The sequence below is a fragment of the Pseudophryne corroboree genome, chromosome 1 (assembly GCF_028390025.1).
Source record: "Pseudophryne corroboree isolate aPseCor3 chromosome 1, aPseCor3.hap2, whole genome shotgun sequence".
Classification (NCBI taxonomy): domain Eukaryota; kingdom Metazoa; phylum Chordata; class Amphibia; order Anura; family Myobatrachidae; genus Pseudophryne; species Pseudophryne corroboree.
In genome coordinates this window covers 1156765114-1156783646 of record NC_086444.1, presented here as the reverse complement: position 1 = coordinate 1156783646, position 18533 = coordinate 1156765114, and the positions used below count along the sequence as shown (strand labels likewise).

Sequence of the window (18533 nt, the reverse complement as noted above, 5' to 3'; positions counted from 1 at the left end):
TGACTATAGAGCATTTAAAGGATGCATTTCTATATATGCGAGATGCACAGAGGGATATTTGCACTCTGGCATCGAGAGTAAGTGCGATGTCCATATCTGCCAGAAGAAGTTTATGGACGCGACAATGGTCAGGTGATGCGGATTCCAAACGGCATATGGAAGTATTGCCGTATAAGGGGGAGGAATTATTTGGGGTCGGTCTATCGGATTTGGTGGCCACGGCAACAGCCGGGAAATCCACCTTTTTACCTCGGGTCCCCTCCCAACAGAAAAAGACACCGTCTTTTCAGCCGCAGTCCTTTCGTTCCTATAGGAACAAGCGGGCGAAAGGACAGTCATATTTGCCCCGAGGCAAAGGAAAGGGTAAGAGTGCACCAAGCAGCTTCTTCCCAGGAGCAGAAGCCCCCCCCCCGGCTTCTGCAAAGCCCTCAGCATGACGTTGGGGCATTACAAGCGGACTCAGGGGCGGTGGGGGGTCGACTCAAGAATTTCAGCGCACAGTGGGCTCACTCACAGGTGGACCCCTGGATCCTGCAGATAATATCTCAGGGTTACAGGTTGGAATTCGAGAAGTCTCCCCCTCGCCGGTTCCTAAAGTCTGCTCTGCCAACGTCTCCCTCAGACAGGGCGACGGTATTGGAAGCCATTCACAAGCTGTATTCTCAGCAGGTGATAGTCAAGGTACCCCTCCTACAACAGGGAAAGGGGTATTATTCCACACTATTTGTGGTACCGAAGCCGGACGGCTCGGTAAGACCTATTCTAAATCTGAAATCTTTGAACCTGTACATACAAAAATTCAAGTTCAACATGGAGTCACTCAGAGCAGTGATAGCGAATCTGGAAGAAGGGGACTTTATGGTGTCCCTGGACATCAAGGATGCTTACCTGCATGTCCCAATTTGCCCTTCACATCAAGGGTACCTCAGGTTCGTGGTGCAAAACTGTCATTATCAGTTTCAGACGCTGCCGTTTGGATTGTCCACGGCACCTCGGGTCTTTACCAAGGTAATGGCCGAAATGATGATTCTTCTGCGAAGAAGAGGCGTATTAATTATCCCTTACTTGGACGATCTCCTGATAAGTGCAAGGTCCAGGGAACAGCTGGGGGACGTAGTAGCACTAACCCAAATAGTGCTGAAACAGCACGGGTGGATTCTGAATTTTCCAAAATCTCAATTGACCCCGACGACACGTCTGCTGTTCCTGGGAATGATTCTGGACACGGTTCAGAAAAAGGTGTTTCTTCCGGAGGAGAAAGCCAAGGAGTTATCCGAACTTGTCAGGAACCTCCTAAAACCAGGGAAAGGGTCTGTGCATCAATGCACAAGAGTCCTGGGAAAGATGGTGGCTTCTTACGAAGCGATTCCATTCGGCAGATTCCACGCACGAACTTTTCAGTGGGATCTGCTGGACAAATGGTCCGGATCACATCTGCAGATGCATCAGCGGATAACCTTATCGCCACGGACAAGGGTGTCTCTGCTGTGGTGGTTGCAGAGTGCTCATCTGTTAGAGGGCCGCAGATTCGGCATACAGGACTGGGTCCTGGTGACCACGGATGCCAGTCTGAGAGGCTGGGGAGCGGTCACACAGGGAAGAAACTTCCAGGGAGTATGGTCAAACCTGGAGATGTCTCTTCACATAAATATACTGGAGCTAAGAGCGATTTACAATGCTCTAAGCCTGGCAAAACCCCTGCTTCAGGGTCAGCCGGTGTTGATCCAGTCGGACAACATCACGGCAGTCGCCCACGTAAACAGACAGGGCGGCACAAGAAGCAGGAGAGCAATGGCAGAAGCTGCAAGGATTCTTCGCTGGGCGGAAGATCATGTGATAGCACTGTCAGCAGTGTTCATTCCGGGAGTGGACAACTGGGAAGCAGACTTCCTCAGCAGACACGATCTACACCCGGGAGAGTGGGGACTTCATCCAGAAGTCTTCCACATGATTGTGAACCGTTGGGAAAAACCAAAGGTGGACATGATGGCGTCTCGCCTCAACAAAAAACTGGACAGGTATTGCGCCAGGTCAAGAGACCCTCAGGCAATAGCTGTGGACGCTCTGGTAACGCCGTGGGTGTTCCAGTCAGTGTATGTGTTTCCTCCTCTGCCTCTCATACCAAAAGTACTGAGAATTATACGGCAAAGGGGAGTAAGAACGATACTCGTGGCTCCGGATTGGCCAAGACGAACTTGGTACCCGGAACTTCAGGAGATGCTCACGGAAGATCCGTGGCCTCTACCTCTAAGACGGGACCTGCTTCAACAGGGACCGTGTCTATTCCAAGACTTACCGCGGCTGCGTTTGACGGCATGGCGGTTGAACGCCGAATTCTAAGGGAAAAAGGCATTCCGGAAGAGGTCATTCCTACACTGGTAAAAGCCAGGAAGGAGGTGACTGCACAACATTATCACCGCATTTGGAGAAAATATGTTGCGTGGTGTGAGGCCAGGAAGGCCCCCACGGAGGAATTTCAATTGGGTCGATTCCTACATTTCCTGCAAACAGGATTGTCTGTCTATGGGCCTCAAGTTGGGGTCCATTAAGGTTCAAATTTCGGCCCTGTCGATTTTCTTCCAGAAAGAATTGGCTTCAGTTCCTGAAGTCCAGACTTTTGTAAAAGGAGTACTACATATACAGCCCCCGGTTGTGCCCCCAGTGGGTTCACTACGGCTGGCCGGCGGTCGGGCTCCCGGCGACCAGCATCCCGGCGCCGGGAGCCCGACCGCCGGCTTACCGACAGCTTGGCGAGCGCAAATGAACCCCTTGCGGGCTCGCTGCGCTCGCCACGCTACGGGCACGGTGGCGCGCTACGCGCGCCACACTATTTTATTCTCCCTCTATGGGGGTCGTGGACCCCCACGAGGGAAAATAATTGTCGGTATTCCGGCTGTCGGGCTCCCGGCGCCGGTATACTGAGCGCCGGGAGCCCGACCGCCGGCAAACAGAAGACCACCCCCCCCAGTGGCTCCGTGGGACCTTAATGTAGTTTTGGATTTTCTCAAATTCCATTGGTTTGAGCCACTCAAATCGGCGGATTTGAAATATCTTACATGGAAAGTAACCATGCTACTGGCCCTGGCTTCAGCCAGGAGAGTGTCAGAATTGGCGGCTTTATCGTATAAAAGCCCATATCTGATTTTCCATTCGGACAGGGCAGAACTGCGGACGCGTCCTCATTTTCTGCCTAAGGTGGTGTCAGCGTTTCACCTGAACCAGCCTATTGTGGTGCCTGCGGCTACTAGCGATTTGGAGGATTCCAAGTTGCTGGACGTTGTCAGGGCATTGAAAATATATATTTCAAGGACGGCTGGAGTCAGAAAATCTGACTCGCTGTTTATACTGTATGCACCCAACAAGCTGGGTGCTCCTGCTTCTAAGCAGACGATTGCTCGTTGGATTTGTTGCACAATTCAACTTGCACATTCTGTGGCAGGCCTGCCACAGCCTAAATCTGTCAAGGCCCATTCCACAAGGAAGGTGGGCTCATCCTGGGCGGCTGCCCGAGGGGTCTCGGCATTACAACTCTGCCGAGCAGCTACGTGGTCGGGGGAGAACACGTTTGTAAAATTCTACAAATTTGAAAGAGGACCTGGAGTTCTCTCATTCGGTGCTGCAGAGTCATCCGCACTCTCCCGCCCGTTTGGGAGCTTTGGTATAATCCCCATGGTCCTGACGGAGTCCCCAGCATCCACTAGGACGTTAGAGAAAATAAGATTTTACTTACCGATAAATCTATTTCTCGTAGTCCGTAGTGGATGCTGGGCGCCCATCCCAAGTGCGGATTGTCTGCAATACTTGTACATAGTTATTGTTACAAAAATCGGGTTATTATTGTTGTGAGCCATCTTTTCAGAGGCTCCTCTGTTATCATGCTGTTAACTGGGTTCAGATCACAAGTTGTACGGTGTGATTGGTGTGGCTGGTATGAGTCTTACCCGGGATTCAAAATCCTTCCTTATTGTGTACGCTCGTCCGGGCACAGTATCCTAACTGAGGCTTAAAGGAGGGTCATAGGGGGAGGAGCCAGTGCACACCACCTGATCCTAAAGCTTTATTTTTGTGCCCTGTCTCCAGCGGAGCCGCTAATCCCCATGGTCCTGACGGAGTCCCCAGCATCCACTACGGACTACGAGAAATAGATTTATCGGTAAGTAAAATCTTATTTTTTATATAATCCTGGGAAACTTCTAATTTTGTTGGATTTGTGGCTTCAAAATTATTCATAATCAGATCCCTAATACTTTCACACTGGTCCCAGCTTGATTGAAGGAGAGCTGGGGTCTACCCTCATAGTGAGAACGGCCCATTCTCTCAGGCCCCACCTGCTCTATCTGACTATGTATGGTGTAGCGCTGATGTATGTTCATGCATGCCCCTTAATGTCGTGCCCATTCTGTTGCCAGGTTGTAGATGCTACTGTGATCTTGGCCACGGAGGAAAAGCCATCTTTAAATGCCAATTGCAAATCCCCTGAAAACTACTTAGAATTTCCAACGCCTAAAGCAGTGTCCAGTAATAACTTTGGAGTACCGGAATTTGATGACTTCAAACCGGCAGAGGAGTTTGACTTCAAGCCTGCCTCTGACTGTAAGAACATCTATCCAATAAAGGACATGGTTTTTACATTGTGTTTTTATTTTTTATTTTTCTAATGTAAGCCTTCTAATTGATATACTCTTTTTGGTTTGCTACTATGATACAGAAACTCTAGTAAATGTATTGGTACTGGCTTATGTCTGCTTGCCTGTGGTAGAGGAAGTGCCACTAAGGCAGAACCTGATGTTTCAAGGTACTGTAGAATGTTTTCACCAAATGTAAGATCTGGGCTTGCGTTTTAATATTGGTCTAGGATACACAATAGCAGCTTGTATAGGTGAGTGGTGCTGTATAGGGAAACTTTAAATAATAGATACTTAGTTTCAAAGTGGCAATCGTGGGACTTATTTAGTGGTAAATGTTTTTGGAAATGTCAGGTTTCTTTGGCGCTTAGAGCCATGGACATAGTTTTAGGAAGAAAAAAATATATACTCTTCAAATAGAAATATTCAGGCGAGTCTTAGATGTTTTCCGTTTTCTCCATCACCCCCTCCGGGGACATTTTACGCTGACATATAGCAGCTTGGTACTTGGTGCAGCCACTTAAGTAGTTAGCACTGATTGGCAGTTCTCTATGGTTTAAAACAAATGTTTTTTATTATTAATAAAAACCACTCTGGTTTCTGCAGCGGGGTACACTGGTATTCCACAGGGAATAACATTGGGGTATAGAGTTGGATCGTGATCCGAGGCACCAACAGGCTAAAGCTTTGACTGTTCCCAGGATGCACTGCACGCCTCCTCTATAGCCCCGCCTCCAGGCACTGGAGCTCAGTTTGTAAGTTGGTGCCTGCAGTGCAGGTCACTAACAGGTGGGGCTGCACTAGGCAGCCCTGAAAAGAGCTTTTTTTAGAAGACTTCAAGGGCCACAGCACTTTCTATGTCTTTATGACATGCTCTGCTGCGCTCCATCATTTCCTTCAGCGACGCTGCATACTCCCACAGCCTGGTTCCCGGGTACTTGCAGCGGGGAGACACCGGTTTTCTTCAGGCACACCACAGTTGTTAATCTCCAGGATCGCGTGACTGAACTTGAAGGGTGGAGGTAAGGCAAATCGCGATCCAGTCACGGTCCCAGGAGACGGACCACCGTGGACACTGTCGCACAGGGACCCCACTATATCCACCAAGGGCAAGGAGCACAGGTCTGATTTCTTAAAATCCAGTTACAAAAGGCTCCACAGTACCCAGTGGTGAGGTCCAGCAGAGGGCATAAGGTGCTGACCTGTGCTCCCGCCCTCTCCCCTGTTCATTTACTGCACTTAAGTATTCTACATGTCATTTTAGACAATGTTAGTTAAGAACAATTTAATATTTAGTACAAGTATTCTTGTATACGTATATCTTAAGTATATATTCTTGTGTGTGTGTATATATGTATGTGTGTAGATATCTAGATATATATATGATATATATATATGTATATGGACAAGTATATCTGTTTACATACCTATATGTAATACTAGTCCAGTGCAGTTTTGTTATGTGGAATTCCTGAATTGTACCTGTGAGTGTGCCTGTAGCTGCTGTGGATTCCACACTCGTGTATCACACGTTTGCTATCACTATATTCTGTTCCCTTGATAACTAGGTGCGTCAGGGTCTCATATACTAGATGATGCATTGCACCCTACGGGCGCTCTTCACACCGTCGTAAGGGGCTAGGCCCCCTTAATTGCACACCCTATATGGAGTACTACCTCCAATCATTGTGTGAGTGGTTAAATATTGCAGGACTTGATGAATCACCTAGTAGGAGATGTAGTTGGGGGAGTGGCAGGTGTGGGGGAGATGCGGGTGGGGGAGGGTGCAGTGGGGGTCTGGCGCCACCGCGGGTGCTGGATGGGGGAGTGTGGGGGTGCCGCGGATGGGGCCCGGAGGTACTGTGAGTGGGTCAGGGGCGGGTAATGCTTCTTCTCCTCCTGGAGGCAGCTAAGCTGCTGTCCTCTCTTTGGCAGTGGCTCTCCCAGAGACTCGCCAAGCAGCCAGTCACTATTGTTGGCGCTGGTGCCGCATTGCAGGGAAGAAGATGCACTCTATAAACTACAGCTCCCAGCAGCCGTAAGGGCTGGAATGCTTCGGCGTGAAGGGCTGCTGGGAGCTGTAGTTTTAGTGTCTACTTCCCTGTAGCTTGGCGCATTGGGACACCAGTGCGAACAATAGTGACTGGCTGGTAGAACTGACTGACTCGCTGAATCAATGTAAAAGGTGAGTGCTGTGCAATGTCAGTGACACTGCACAGCACTGTCACCTTTTACATTGATTCAGCGTCCAGTCATTACCCTCCGATATTACCCACTCTATCCGTTACATTGGCCATCTCTGGACTTCCAGGCCGGCAGCCCAGGTGCTGTGTTGTGGAGTTGGGGGCTTTGGGTGCAGCTGTGGCGGTTAGGCACGTCTCTGACATCACGCGCAGAGGGGGCTCAGCGTATGCGGCGCAGGGAGGGTTATGGAAGCTTTCCGCTGCGCTGCTTTCATGCAAGTCTATGCCGGTGGCACAGCAGCTTTTGTTCCACCTGCGGCTAGGGAGGGGGTTTGTTGATGGTGGAGGGGGCAGGCGGACTGGCAGTAGGACATAGGACGCTGCAGTAAAAGGGTTCTTTATTTTCTCTTGCGTCCTAGAGGATGCTGGGGACTCCGTAAGGACCATGGGGATAGATGGGCTCCGCAGGAGACATGGGCACTCCAAGAAAGACCTTAGATCTGGGTGTGCACTGGCCCCTCCCTCTATGCCCCTCCTCCAGACCTCCGTTTACTACTGTGCCCCGAGGAGACTGGGTGCTTTTCAGGGAGCTCTCCTGAGCTTTCTGACAAAGTATATTTGTTAGGTTTTTTTATTTTCAGGGAGCCTGCTGGCAACAGACTCCCTGCATCGAGGGACTGAGGGGAGAGAACCAGTCTTCGAGTTTTCAGCCACATCTGGGTTCACTCGCAGGTGGATCCCTGGGCAATAGAAATTGTTTCTCAGGGTTACAAGCTGGAATTCGAAGAGGTGCCTCCTCGCCGGTTTTTCAAATCGGCCCTACCATCTTCTCCCCAGGAAAGGAAGATGGTGTTAAATGCAATTCACAAACTGTATCTTCAACAGGTGGTGGTCAAGGTTCCCCTGCTTCAACAAGGGGATATTACTCGACCCTGTTTGTAGTCCCGAAACCGGACGGTTCGGTCAGACCCATATTAAATTTAAAATCCCTGAACCTATACTTAAAAAAAAAAAAAAAAAAAAGGAGAGAGAAAAAGTTCAAGATGGAATCGCTAAGAGCGGTCATCGCCAGCCTGGAAGGGGGGGATTTTATGTTATCTCTGGACATAAAAGATGCATACCTTCATGTTCCCATTTATCCACCTCATCAGGCGTACCTAAGATTTGCGGTACAGGATTGTCCTTACCAATTTCAGACGTTGCCGTTTGGTCTCTCCACGGCCCCGAGAATTTTCACCAAGGTAATGGCGGAAATGATGGTGCTCCTGCAAAAGCAAGGTGTCACAATTATCCCGTACTTGGCCGATCTCATAAAAGCGAGATGAAGAGAGCAGTTGCTGAACAGCGTATCACTTTCACTGAAGGTGTTACAGCAACACGGCTGGATTCTCAATATCCCCAAGTCGCAGTTGGTTCCTACGACTCGTCTGACTTTCTTGGGCATGATTCTGGATACGGACCAGAAAAGGGTTTATCTTCCGATAGAAAAGGCCCAGGAACTCATGACTCTGGTCGGGAACCTATTGAAACCAAAACAGGTGTCAGTGCATCACTGCACTCGAGTCCTGGGAAAGATGATGGTATTATACGAGGCCATTCCCTTCAGCAGGTTCCATGCGAGGATCTTCCAGTGGGACCTACTGGACAAGTGGTCCGGGTCACATCTACAGATTCATCAGTTGATCACCCTGTCCCCCAGGGCCAGGGTGTCTCTCCTGTGGTGGCTGCAGAGTGCTCACCTTCTATAGGGCCGCCGGTTCGGCATTCAGGACTGGATCCTGGTGACCACGGATGCGAGCCTCCGAGGTTGGGGAGCAGTCTCACAGGGAAGAAATTTCCAAGGTCTTTGGTCAAGTCAGGAGACTTGTCTTCACATCAACATCCTGGAACTAAGGGCCATATACAACGCCCTACGGCAAGCGGAGACCTTACTTCGCGACCAACCAGTTCTGATCCAGCCAGACAACGTCACTGCAGTAGCTCATGTAAACTGCCAAGGCGGCACAAGGAGCAGAGTGGCAATGGCGGAAGCCACCAGAATTCGCCGCTGGGCGGAGAATCATGTAAGCGCGCTGTCAGCAGTGTTCATTCCGGGAGTGGACAACTGGGAAGCAGACTTCCTCAGCAGACACGACCTGCATCCAGGAGAGTGGGGACTTCATCAGGAAGTCTTCGCACAGATTGCAAGTCGGTGGGGATTGCCCCAGATAGACATGATGGCGTCCCGCCTCAACAAAAAGCTACAGAGGTATTGCGCCACGTCAAGAGACCCTCAGGCAGTAGCTGTAGACGCCCTAGTGATACCGTGGGTGTTCCGGCCGGTCTATGTATTTCCTCCTCTTCCTCTCATACCCAAGGTGTTGTGAATAGTAAGAAAAAGAGGAGTGAGAACAATCCTCATTGTTCCAGATTGGCCACGAAGGACCTGGTATCCGACTCTGCAGGAAATGCTCACAGAAGATCCGTGGCCTCTTCCTCTAAGACAGGACCTGTTGCAACAGGGGCCCTGTCTGTTCCAAGACTTGCTGCGTTTGACGGCATGGCGGTTGAATGCCGGATCCTAGCGGAAAAAGGTATTCAGGATGAGGTCATTCCTACACTGATAAAGGCTAGGAAGGACGTGACGTCTAAACATTATCACCGTATATGGCGAAAATGTTTTTTTGTGTGAGGTCAGGAATGCTCCTACGGAAGAATTCCATCTGGGCCGCTTCCTTCACTTCCTACAAACTGGAGTGAATTTGGGCCTGAAATTAGGCTCTATTAAGGTTCAGATTTCGGCCTTATCCATTTTCTTTCAAAAGGAATTGGCCTCTCTCTCTCTCCCTGAAGTACAAACTTTTGTGAAGGGAGTACTGCATATTCAGCCTCCTTTTGTAGCTGTGGTGGCGCTTTGGGACCTTTAACGTGGTAAGTTTCCTTAAGTCACACTGGTTTGAACCACTTAAAACGGTGGAGTTGATATCTCACTTGGAAGGTGGTCATGATATTAGCCTTGGCTTCGGCTAGGCTAGTGTCGGAATTAGCGGCTTTATCATATAAAAGCCCGTATCTGGTTTTCCATATGGATAGAGCGGAATTGCAGACCGGTCCTCAATTCCTGCCAAAAGTGGTCTTATCCTTTCATATGAACCAACCTATTGTGGTGCCTGTGGCTACACGTGACTTCAAGGATTCCGAGTCCCTTGATGTGGTCAGGGCTTTAAAAATTTACGTGGCCAGAACGGCTAGAGTCAGAAAAACAGAGGCACTGTTTGTCCTGTATGCAGCCAATAAGATTGGCACCCCTGCTTCAAAGCAAACTATTGCTCGCTGGATCTGTAACATGGTTCAGCAGGCGCATTCTACGGCGGGATTGCCATTACCTAAATCTGTCAATGCCCATTCCACTAGGAAGGTGGGATCTTCTTGGGCGGCTGCCCGAGGGGTCTCTGCACTACAGCTGTGCCGAGCTGCTACTTGGTCGGGTTCAAACACCTTTACAAAGTTCTATAAGTTTGATACCCTGGCTGAGGAGGACCTCCTGTTTGCTCAATCGGTGCTGCAGAGTCATCTGCACTCTCCCGTCCGTTTGGGAGCTTTGGTATAATCCCCCATGGTCCTTACGGAGTCCCCAGCATCCTCTAGGACGTAAGAAAATAAGATTTTAAACCTACCGGTAAATCTTTCTCGTAATCCGTAGAGGATGCTGGGCGCCCATCCCAAGTGTGGACTACTTCTGCAAGACTTGTATATAGTTATTGCTTACATAAGGGTTATGTTATAGTTTTCATCGGTCTTGGACTGATATGTTTTCATACTGTTAACTGGGTAGTATATCACAAGTTATACGGTGTGATTGGTGTGGCTGGTATGAATCTTGCCCTTGGATTAACAAAAATACTTTCCTCGTACTGTCAGTCTCCTCTGGGCACAGTCATAACGGAGGTCTGGAGGAGGGGCATATAGGGAGAAGCCAGTGCACACCCATTCTAAAGCTTTACAGTGCCCATGTCTCCTGCGGAGCAGTCTATTCCCATGGTCCTTACAGAGTCCCCAGCATCCTCTACAGACTAGGAGAAAAATTTACCGGTAGGTTTAAAATCAAATTTAATGTTTTTTTTTTTTTTTTTTTTTTAAACCTATTTCCGGTGTGTGTTCTTTCACATTTCCTATGTGTATCATGCACAGCAGTGTGTCTGAGTCTGGGGGATCACTGCACTGAGAAGACGCAATACTTAAGGCAATCTGTTGATGACCTGATGAATAGAGATTCGGTGGTCATTCCAACGTCTCGGACCCCTGCCAGTTGTCCACAGAAGCATACTCTGGCCCAAATCACGTAGGCTGATACTGATGATGATTTATCAGACCCAGAGGAGGGTGAGGTGGACTCGGGAGGGAGGGATGTAGCTTTGTCACAGGGAATACAGGCCCTGATAGAAGCTATTAGAGAGGTCTTGCACATTCCTGATGGTGTCAGAGGACGAATCTTATTTTAATGTGAAAATGAAATCCTCGGCTACTCTCCCTGCATCTAAGGAATTAAATTCCCTATTTGAAGCAACTTGGGTAAATCCTGACAAGAAGTTTCAGGTCCCAAAACTGTTACCCACATCCTTCCCGTTTCCTCAGGATGATAGGAAAAAATGGGAAAACCCACTGATAGTTCATGCATCGGTTTCTAGGCTATCTCGTAAGATAGTTTTACCTGTTCCTGGGGCAGCTACCTTGAAGGTTGCTGCAGACCGCAAGATCGGGACCACTCTCAAATCTCTGTACACAGCTGCGGGGGTGGCCCAGAGACAGACTATAGCTTGTGCATGGATCTCTAGGGCCATTGCAAAGTAATCTAATTGATGGGTTAGATTCCTTATCCAGGGGGGGGAGAAAATTTTACTCCTACAACATATACAGGATTCTGCTAACTTTATGGTGGAGGCCATAAATGTAATCTGTTTACTCAATGCACGCACCACTGCCATGTCACTGTCGGCACGCAGGGGCTTGTAGCTACGCCAGTGGGCTGTGGACTCCAGGAAAGGCATGGAAAGCCTACCTTTCACAGGTGAAGCCTTCCTTCCGCAGCACCCCCCGGCTAGAAAATCCTACACTGCTCCAACTCTGCAGTCCTTTTGGACAGGGAAGTTTAAAAACAAAACCAAAGGTGGTTCTACAGCCTTCAAAGGCAATAAAGGTAAACCCAGAAAACCAGCAGCTGCAGGTTCACAGGAACAGAACCCCGGTTCCGCTTCCTCTAAGCCTTCAGCATGACTGTGGTCTGCACTGCCTGGAAGACAGGCAGGTGGGAGCCCGTTTGAGATTCTTCAGTCACATATGGGCAACGTCATGCCAGGATCCTGGGTCAAAGATCTTATAGCCCAGGGCTACAGACTGGAGTTTCAGGAACTCCCACCTCACAGATTCTTCAAATCAGGCTTAACAGCTTCTCAAGAAGTAATTATGACTTTACAGAAAGCAATTCAAAAACTGGTACAGACTCAGGTCATTGTTCCATTTCCACTTCACCTGCAAAACCAGGGTTATTCCAACCTGTTTGTAGTTCCGAAACCGAACGGTTCAGTAAGGCCCATTTTAAATCTCATGTCGTTGTACATGAACACCCGCAAGTACGGGTTCAAGATGGAGTCTCTGAGAGCGGTGATCTCAGGTCTGGAAGAGGGGGAATTCTTGGTGTCTGGATATCAAGGATGTGTACCTTTTCATGTTCCGATTTGGCCGCCTCATCAGGCTTATCTAAGGTTTGGCCTACAGGACTGTCATTACCAGTTCCAGGCCCTGCCATTTGGCCTCCTCTATGGCACAGAGGGTGTTCACCAAGGTAATTGCAGAAATGTATGTTTCTCCTCCGCAAACAGGGAGTGAACATAATACCGTACCTGGACGATCTGCTGATAAAAGCTCCATCCAGGGAAAGGTCGTTAGTCAACCTTGCTCTCTCAACCCGACTACTCCAGGATCACGGGTGGATTCTGAACCTACCAAAATCTCATCTGGAACTGACACGGGGGCTTCCGTTCCTGGGGATGATACTGGATACGGAGGCACAAAAGGTATTCCTTCCGTTGGAAAAGGCATTGGTGATCCAGTCAATGGTGTGGGATGTTCTGAGTCAAACCCAGATATCTGTTAATCTATGCATTCGCCTTCTGGGAAAGATGGTAGCCGCTTACGAGGCGCTGCAGTACGGAAGGTTTCACACAAGGCCCTTACAGCTGTATCTGTTGGACAAATGGCCCGGATCGCATCTTCACATGCACCAGAGGATCCGTCTCTTGCCAAAAGCCAGGATTTCTCTTTTGTGGTGGCTTTTAGACTTCTCACCTGACCGAGGGCCGAAGGTTCGGGATTAAAAATTGTATTCTGCTAACCAGACGCAAGCCTCTGAGGTTCGGGAGCAGTCACCCAGGGGGAACAGTTCCAAGGAAAATGGTCAAGTCAGGAAGCCATTCTTCCAATCAACATTCTGGAACTAAGGGCCATATACAACGTCCTTCTACAGGCATCGCATCTACTTCAAGATCAAGCCATTCAGGTTCAGTCGGACAATGTGACGGCAGTAATGTACATAAACTGACAAGGTGGAACGAAGAGCAGGGCAGCAATGTCAAAGGGAACAAGGATTCTCCTCTGGGCAGAAAGACGCTGTGGCGTTGTCTGCAATCTTCATTCCGGGAGTAGAGACTTCCTCAACAGACACGACCTGCACCCAGGAGAGTGAGGTCTTCACCCAGAGGTGTTCGGGTGCTTGACACATCGGTGGGGAACGCCACAAATCGACGTGATGGCCTCTCATCTCAATAAGAAGCTCAAGTGGTATTGTTCCAGGTCAAGGGACCCGCAAGCAGTGGACGCTCTGGTGACTCCATGGGTCTACCAGACGCTGTACGTGTTTCTACCACTCCCACTGATCCCAAAGATTCTCAAGAATAAAAAGGGAAAAGGTTCAAGCAGTTCTCATTGCTCCGGACTGGCCAAGAAGGACCTGGTATGCGGATCTACTGGAGATGCTCCTAGAGGACCCGTGGCCTCTACCTCTTCGAGGACCTTCTCCAACAGGGGCTATTCCTCTAACAAGACTTACCATGGCTACATTTGACGGCATGGAGGTTGAGCGTCAAATTCTAGCCTGGAAAGGGATCCCGGATAGGGTTATTCCAACCCTGATCCAAGCCAGAAAGCGGGTAACGTCTAAACATTACCACCATATTTGGGGGGAAAATACGTCTCTTGGTGCTAGAACAGGAAATTTTCTGTGGTGGAATTTCAACTGGGACGTTATCTCTTTTTCTGTAGTCAGGTGTGGATGTGGGCCTATGTTTACGCTTTACAAAAGTCCAGATTTCGGCCTTATCCATTTTCTTCCAGAAACAATTGGCTTCTCTCCCTGAGGTTCAGGCACTTTTTTTGAAGTGGTTCTGCACATCCAACCGCCCTTTGTGCCTCCTGCGGCACCTTGGGATCTCAGCGTGGTGTTGCAGTTCCTGCAATCGGAATGGTTTGAGCCTTTACGGGACGTTGACATCAAGTTTCTTACGTGGAAGGCCGTCACGCTGTTCGCCTTGGCTTCTGCGAGGCGTGTGTTGGAGCTTGGGGCGTTGTCTCACAAAAGCCCCTATTTGATTTTCCATGAAGATAGGGCTGAACTCTGCAAGTTTTTCCAAAGGTGGTGATTGCGTTTCATATCAACCAGCCTATTGTGGTTACCGACACCTCTGCTACGTCAAAGTCCTTGGATGTTGTGAGGGCTTTGAAGATCTATGTGAAGCGGACAGCTCGTCACAGAAAATCTGACTTGCTGTTTGTTCTTTATGATCCCAATAAAATTGGGTGTCCTCCTTCAAAGCAGACAATTGCACTCTGGATCATGCTTACTATCCAGCATGCTTATTCCACGGCAGGTTTGCCGTTTCCAAAATCTGTACAGGCCCACTCTACTAGATCGGTGGGTTCTTCTTGGGCGGCTGCCCGGGGTGTGTCTGCTTTTACATCTCTGCCGAGCAGCTACTTGGTCAGGTTCGAATAAGTTTACGAAGTTCGATACTTTGGCCTCTGAGGACTTTCAGTTTGGTCAAACAGTTCTGCAGGAATCCCGGCACTCTCCCACCTGGTTTGGGAGCTTTGGTATATCCCCGTGGTACTAATGTGGACCCCCAGTATCGTCTAGGACGTAAGAGAAAATAGGATTTTAATCACCTACCGGTAAATCCTTTTACTCGTAGTCCGTAGAGGATAATGGGCGCCCGCCCGCCCAGTGCTTAGTTTCTTCCTGCACTGTTACTTGGTTAAATATTGTTGGTTCAGCGGTTGTTGTTCCTGGTTTAAAGTTTGGTTTGCTTGGCTTTCCTCTAGTTTGTGTGTGCTGGTTTGGAATCTCACCACTATCCTATTTTATATCCTTCTCTCAAAGTATGTCCGTCTCCTTGGGCACAGTTTCCTAGACTGAGTCTGTTAGGAGGGGCATAGAGCGAGGAGTCAGCCCACACGATAAATTTCTTAAAGTGCCCATGGTTCCTAGTGGACCTGTCTATACCCCCATGGTACTAATGTGGACCCCAGTATCCTCGACGGACTATAATAAAAGGATTTACTGGTAGGTAATTAAAAAAATTAAATAAATAGGATTTTAATTTGTTGTGCAGCACACAATACTAATCCTGCTTCCATGTAACTTTTATTTTACAGTTGAAGGGTTTGGCCAGCCGATAGAAATAGACTATCTTGAGAATTTTGGTACATCTTTAGTAAGTAGTATATATCTTATTTTTTGCCTTTGGTTCTCAATGTCCATAATAAGGTTGTGTGGTTGGTGGTGTGTGTTTTTTTTTAATTTTTTTATTTTTTCCATAATTTCAATCCTGCCCCATATATTTGCCTGGCTGCTGTGACATATGGCCCTTGGAATTTACCTAGCTCCTTTTTGTCTCAGTTCAAAGAGTCGGCCCTCAGGAAGCAGTCTCTGTATCTGAAATTTGATCCTTTGCTGCGAGAGTCTCCAAAGAAGTCTGCTCCTGCCGGCAGTGTGCTGTTGGAACATGTGCCGCTGCGGAGCTGGTAGGTGTCACGCCATGTGCTCATGTTGACCAGCAATACAAGACGCTTAATTAAATGACTTCTATCATTTCAGTTCAGATCTCTTTGGAACCTTAACCGAAGTGACTTGCCCTAGACGTCCGTGTCTCGAAAATGAAGAGAAACCGGAAGGTCTCGACCTCCTGGGAACTTTCACAGTTTCTGTAAGTATGTGACTCTCGCATATCCCTCAGGTGTGCCAGCGTCTATTGTCATGATGTTGCTACTGTCTTAACAATCACCTTGTTTACCCAGTTGATTTGTTAACACTTTGACGAACCTTTAAAACTCGTGACCTGATCTCCCTCCAGGTAGCGGCTGTCATTTTCCTCCCGGCTCTAGTGACTTTCCTTTAACTCTTTGTTACCATAGCAGCTTTGTGTTTAGGCAGCAGGTTCTCGACACTGGTGTTCAGTTACTAACACACCAGACCTGTCTAAGTATCCACTTCCTTATTCCATAGGACACTGCTCCCTTAATCCCAGACATCACAACCAGTGTCCCGGCCGCCGATCCGTTCCTCCTGCCATCTGATGTGGGAGCAATTGTTGAAGTCCTTAAGTACAGCCAGAAAGATATGGATGCGGCTATAGAGAATGTCAGGTTAGAGGTAAGTGACAGTGGTCTGTTCTGTCTATGGTACTACAGTGTGGTGCTTATTGTGGGATCTGTGTTCTGCTCTAGTGGCGTATACGCAATGTTTTTTATTTGAGACTTCCATGGTTATGTGCCTTTTATATAGGACTGGATGCTTCCTTTAATCTGTCATATGCTGGTTAAATCACTGGCATCGTGGCTTTTGTGTTGTACTACTCTAGGGATGTACTATCCCCAGCTGTACAGAGCACAGCGTAAATACAGAGTTCTCGGAGGACAGGTAGTGACAAATAAAAATGTTGTCTAAAAGAAAATATAGAAAGTCTTTTATAGGGGATTTCTCCACATTATGTCCCACTAATGAGCATGGTCTATGACCGAAAGATCTCCTGTAGCAGCCAAGTTATATATTGCACACCCTGATATTCCTGTCCCAATGGGTTGTATTACACTGATGAATGTCGCACACCCTAATGTGAACAATGAGATCCGCAGTAGCCAGGGGCTGATGTCGGTCTTGTACATTGTGCAGGTAGTGTCTGGGAGATTGATAGAACTTTCCCCCATCCCTTACCAGTTACCCCATGTAGTCCATGTACACTAATGGAAATGGGTGCAAGGGAAGCATAAAGGGATAATAGTCTCACAGGTATGAATGGTAGAGCATTAGGATTCACAGTCCTGCTTCTCTGAGAATACAGTACCATGTATCACCTTATTGTTGCAGTGTCTCCCCCGTTTTGTAGGCATGTCTTGACCGGTGTCTGCAAACTCTCAGGGTTACTCAGATGCAGCAGTGGGTCACAACGTCATCATTCGCATCGCCGCACACAGCTGCTGTGTATCGTGTCCATCTCCGGCTCAGGCCTCTGACTGCTCTATCTTCTACTAATTAATCATTATTGAAGCTTACTTCTTGATAGATAAATTGGGTAGTCTGCAAGTGTTACAGCAAATTGCTGTATGTACTGGTAATTACACACAATACACTAAGGGTGGGATGTATCAAGCCTTGGAGAGAGCTAAAGTAACAACCAATTAGGTCTTGTGTGTTTTTTTTGTTTTGTTTTTGCAGTCGCCTGTGACATGACTGTTAGGATCTGATTGGTATTTGATCAGAGAGGAGCTGTTCTGTGTTTTGTTGCCCTCTGAGGCAGTCTAAATTTGACACTCTGGAATGCCTGGCCCCTGCATACAGCATTTTGGGTCATCAGTTTGATGCAGATATTGGGCCCGATTCAGACCTGATCGCTGCTGTGCGTTTTTCGCACAGCGGGCAATCAGACACAAACGGCGTATGCATCGCAATGCGCAGGCGATGGGTTTGTGCGGTGGATCTGTTCGCAAGGGTATTGACAGGAAGACCTGTGTAGATTGTGCACAAGTCTGTTTACACACAGCTCCAGCTACAATCTACTGTCTTAACGCTGGAAGCAGTGTTTGCACACCTTGAACTATTTGGTGTCTTTATAATAATGTGCGCGGTCTCCTGAGTATGTATCATCTCTGCAGAAAGCGGAGGTGTACCCATAGCAAAAAAGTCAACATTTATGGATTGTTGCTGGGAGTAAACAAACCCACTTACTTACATGTCCCAGCCTCAGATGATCATGTGACATTCTCGAACGCTGTTTTTTTTTTTTTTTTTTTTTTTTTGTCCAGAGCATGGAGTTTTAAAATGTTTGGTTTTTTTTTTTTTCTTTTTTAGGTTCAAGAAAAACAATTTGAGGTTTTGGAATGGAGGAAAAAGCACGAAAAGCTTTATTTAGAATATGTTGAAATGGGGTGAGTTATAAACACGTATATATATGTTTGAGCAGGGAGGAACCTGACTTTACATAATCCGCTTTCAGATCACAAATGCCAGGGTCACACCCGGGAATTGGAAATGGGTCCTTCCCGGGTGCGACCCGTCATTGGACCCTGAGAACTGGCTTCCTGACCTGGCAGTATGCCAGGTCGGGTTACCATCGGGGGCGGGCACCGCTGCGGCATCGGAGGCGGAGATGAGATTATATCCGCTCCGCCTCTCCCTATGTTGTGACTGGATACTGGG

At 48.2% G+C, this 18533-nt stretch overlaps 1 protein-coding gene across 5 annotated transcripts in view; it reads left to right on the top strand.

The window, feature by feature from the left end:
- Positions 1-18533, top strand: part of TACC3 (transforming acidic coiled-coil containing protein 3) — a 75462-nt gene that overhangs the window by 44212 nt on the left and 12717 nt on the right. For all 5 annotated transcript variants that reach the window (XM_063924840.1, XM_063924825.1, XM_063924836.1 and 2 more), the window contains exons 6-11: positions 4410-4593; positions 15494-15552; positions 15738-15862; positions 15936-16044; positions 16344-16490; positions 18186-18262. In XM_063924840.1, the coding sequence (XP_063780910.1) occupies positions 4410-4593; positions 15494-15552; positions 15738-15862; positions 15936-16044; positions 16344-16490; positions 18186-18262 (701 nt within the window). The remainder of the gene's footprint in view (positions 1-4409; positions 4594-15493; positions 15553-15737; positions 15863-15935; positions 16045-16343; positions 16491-18185; positions 18263-18533) is intronic.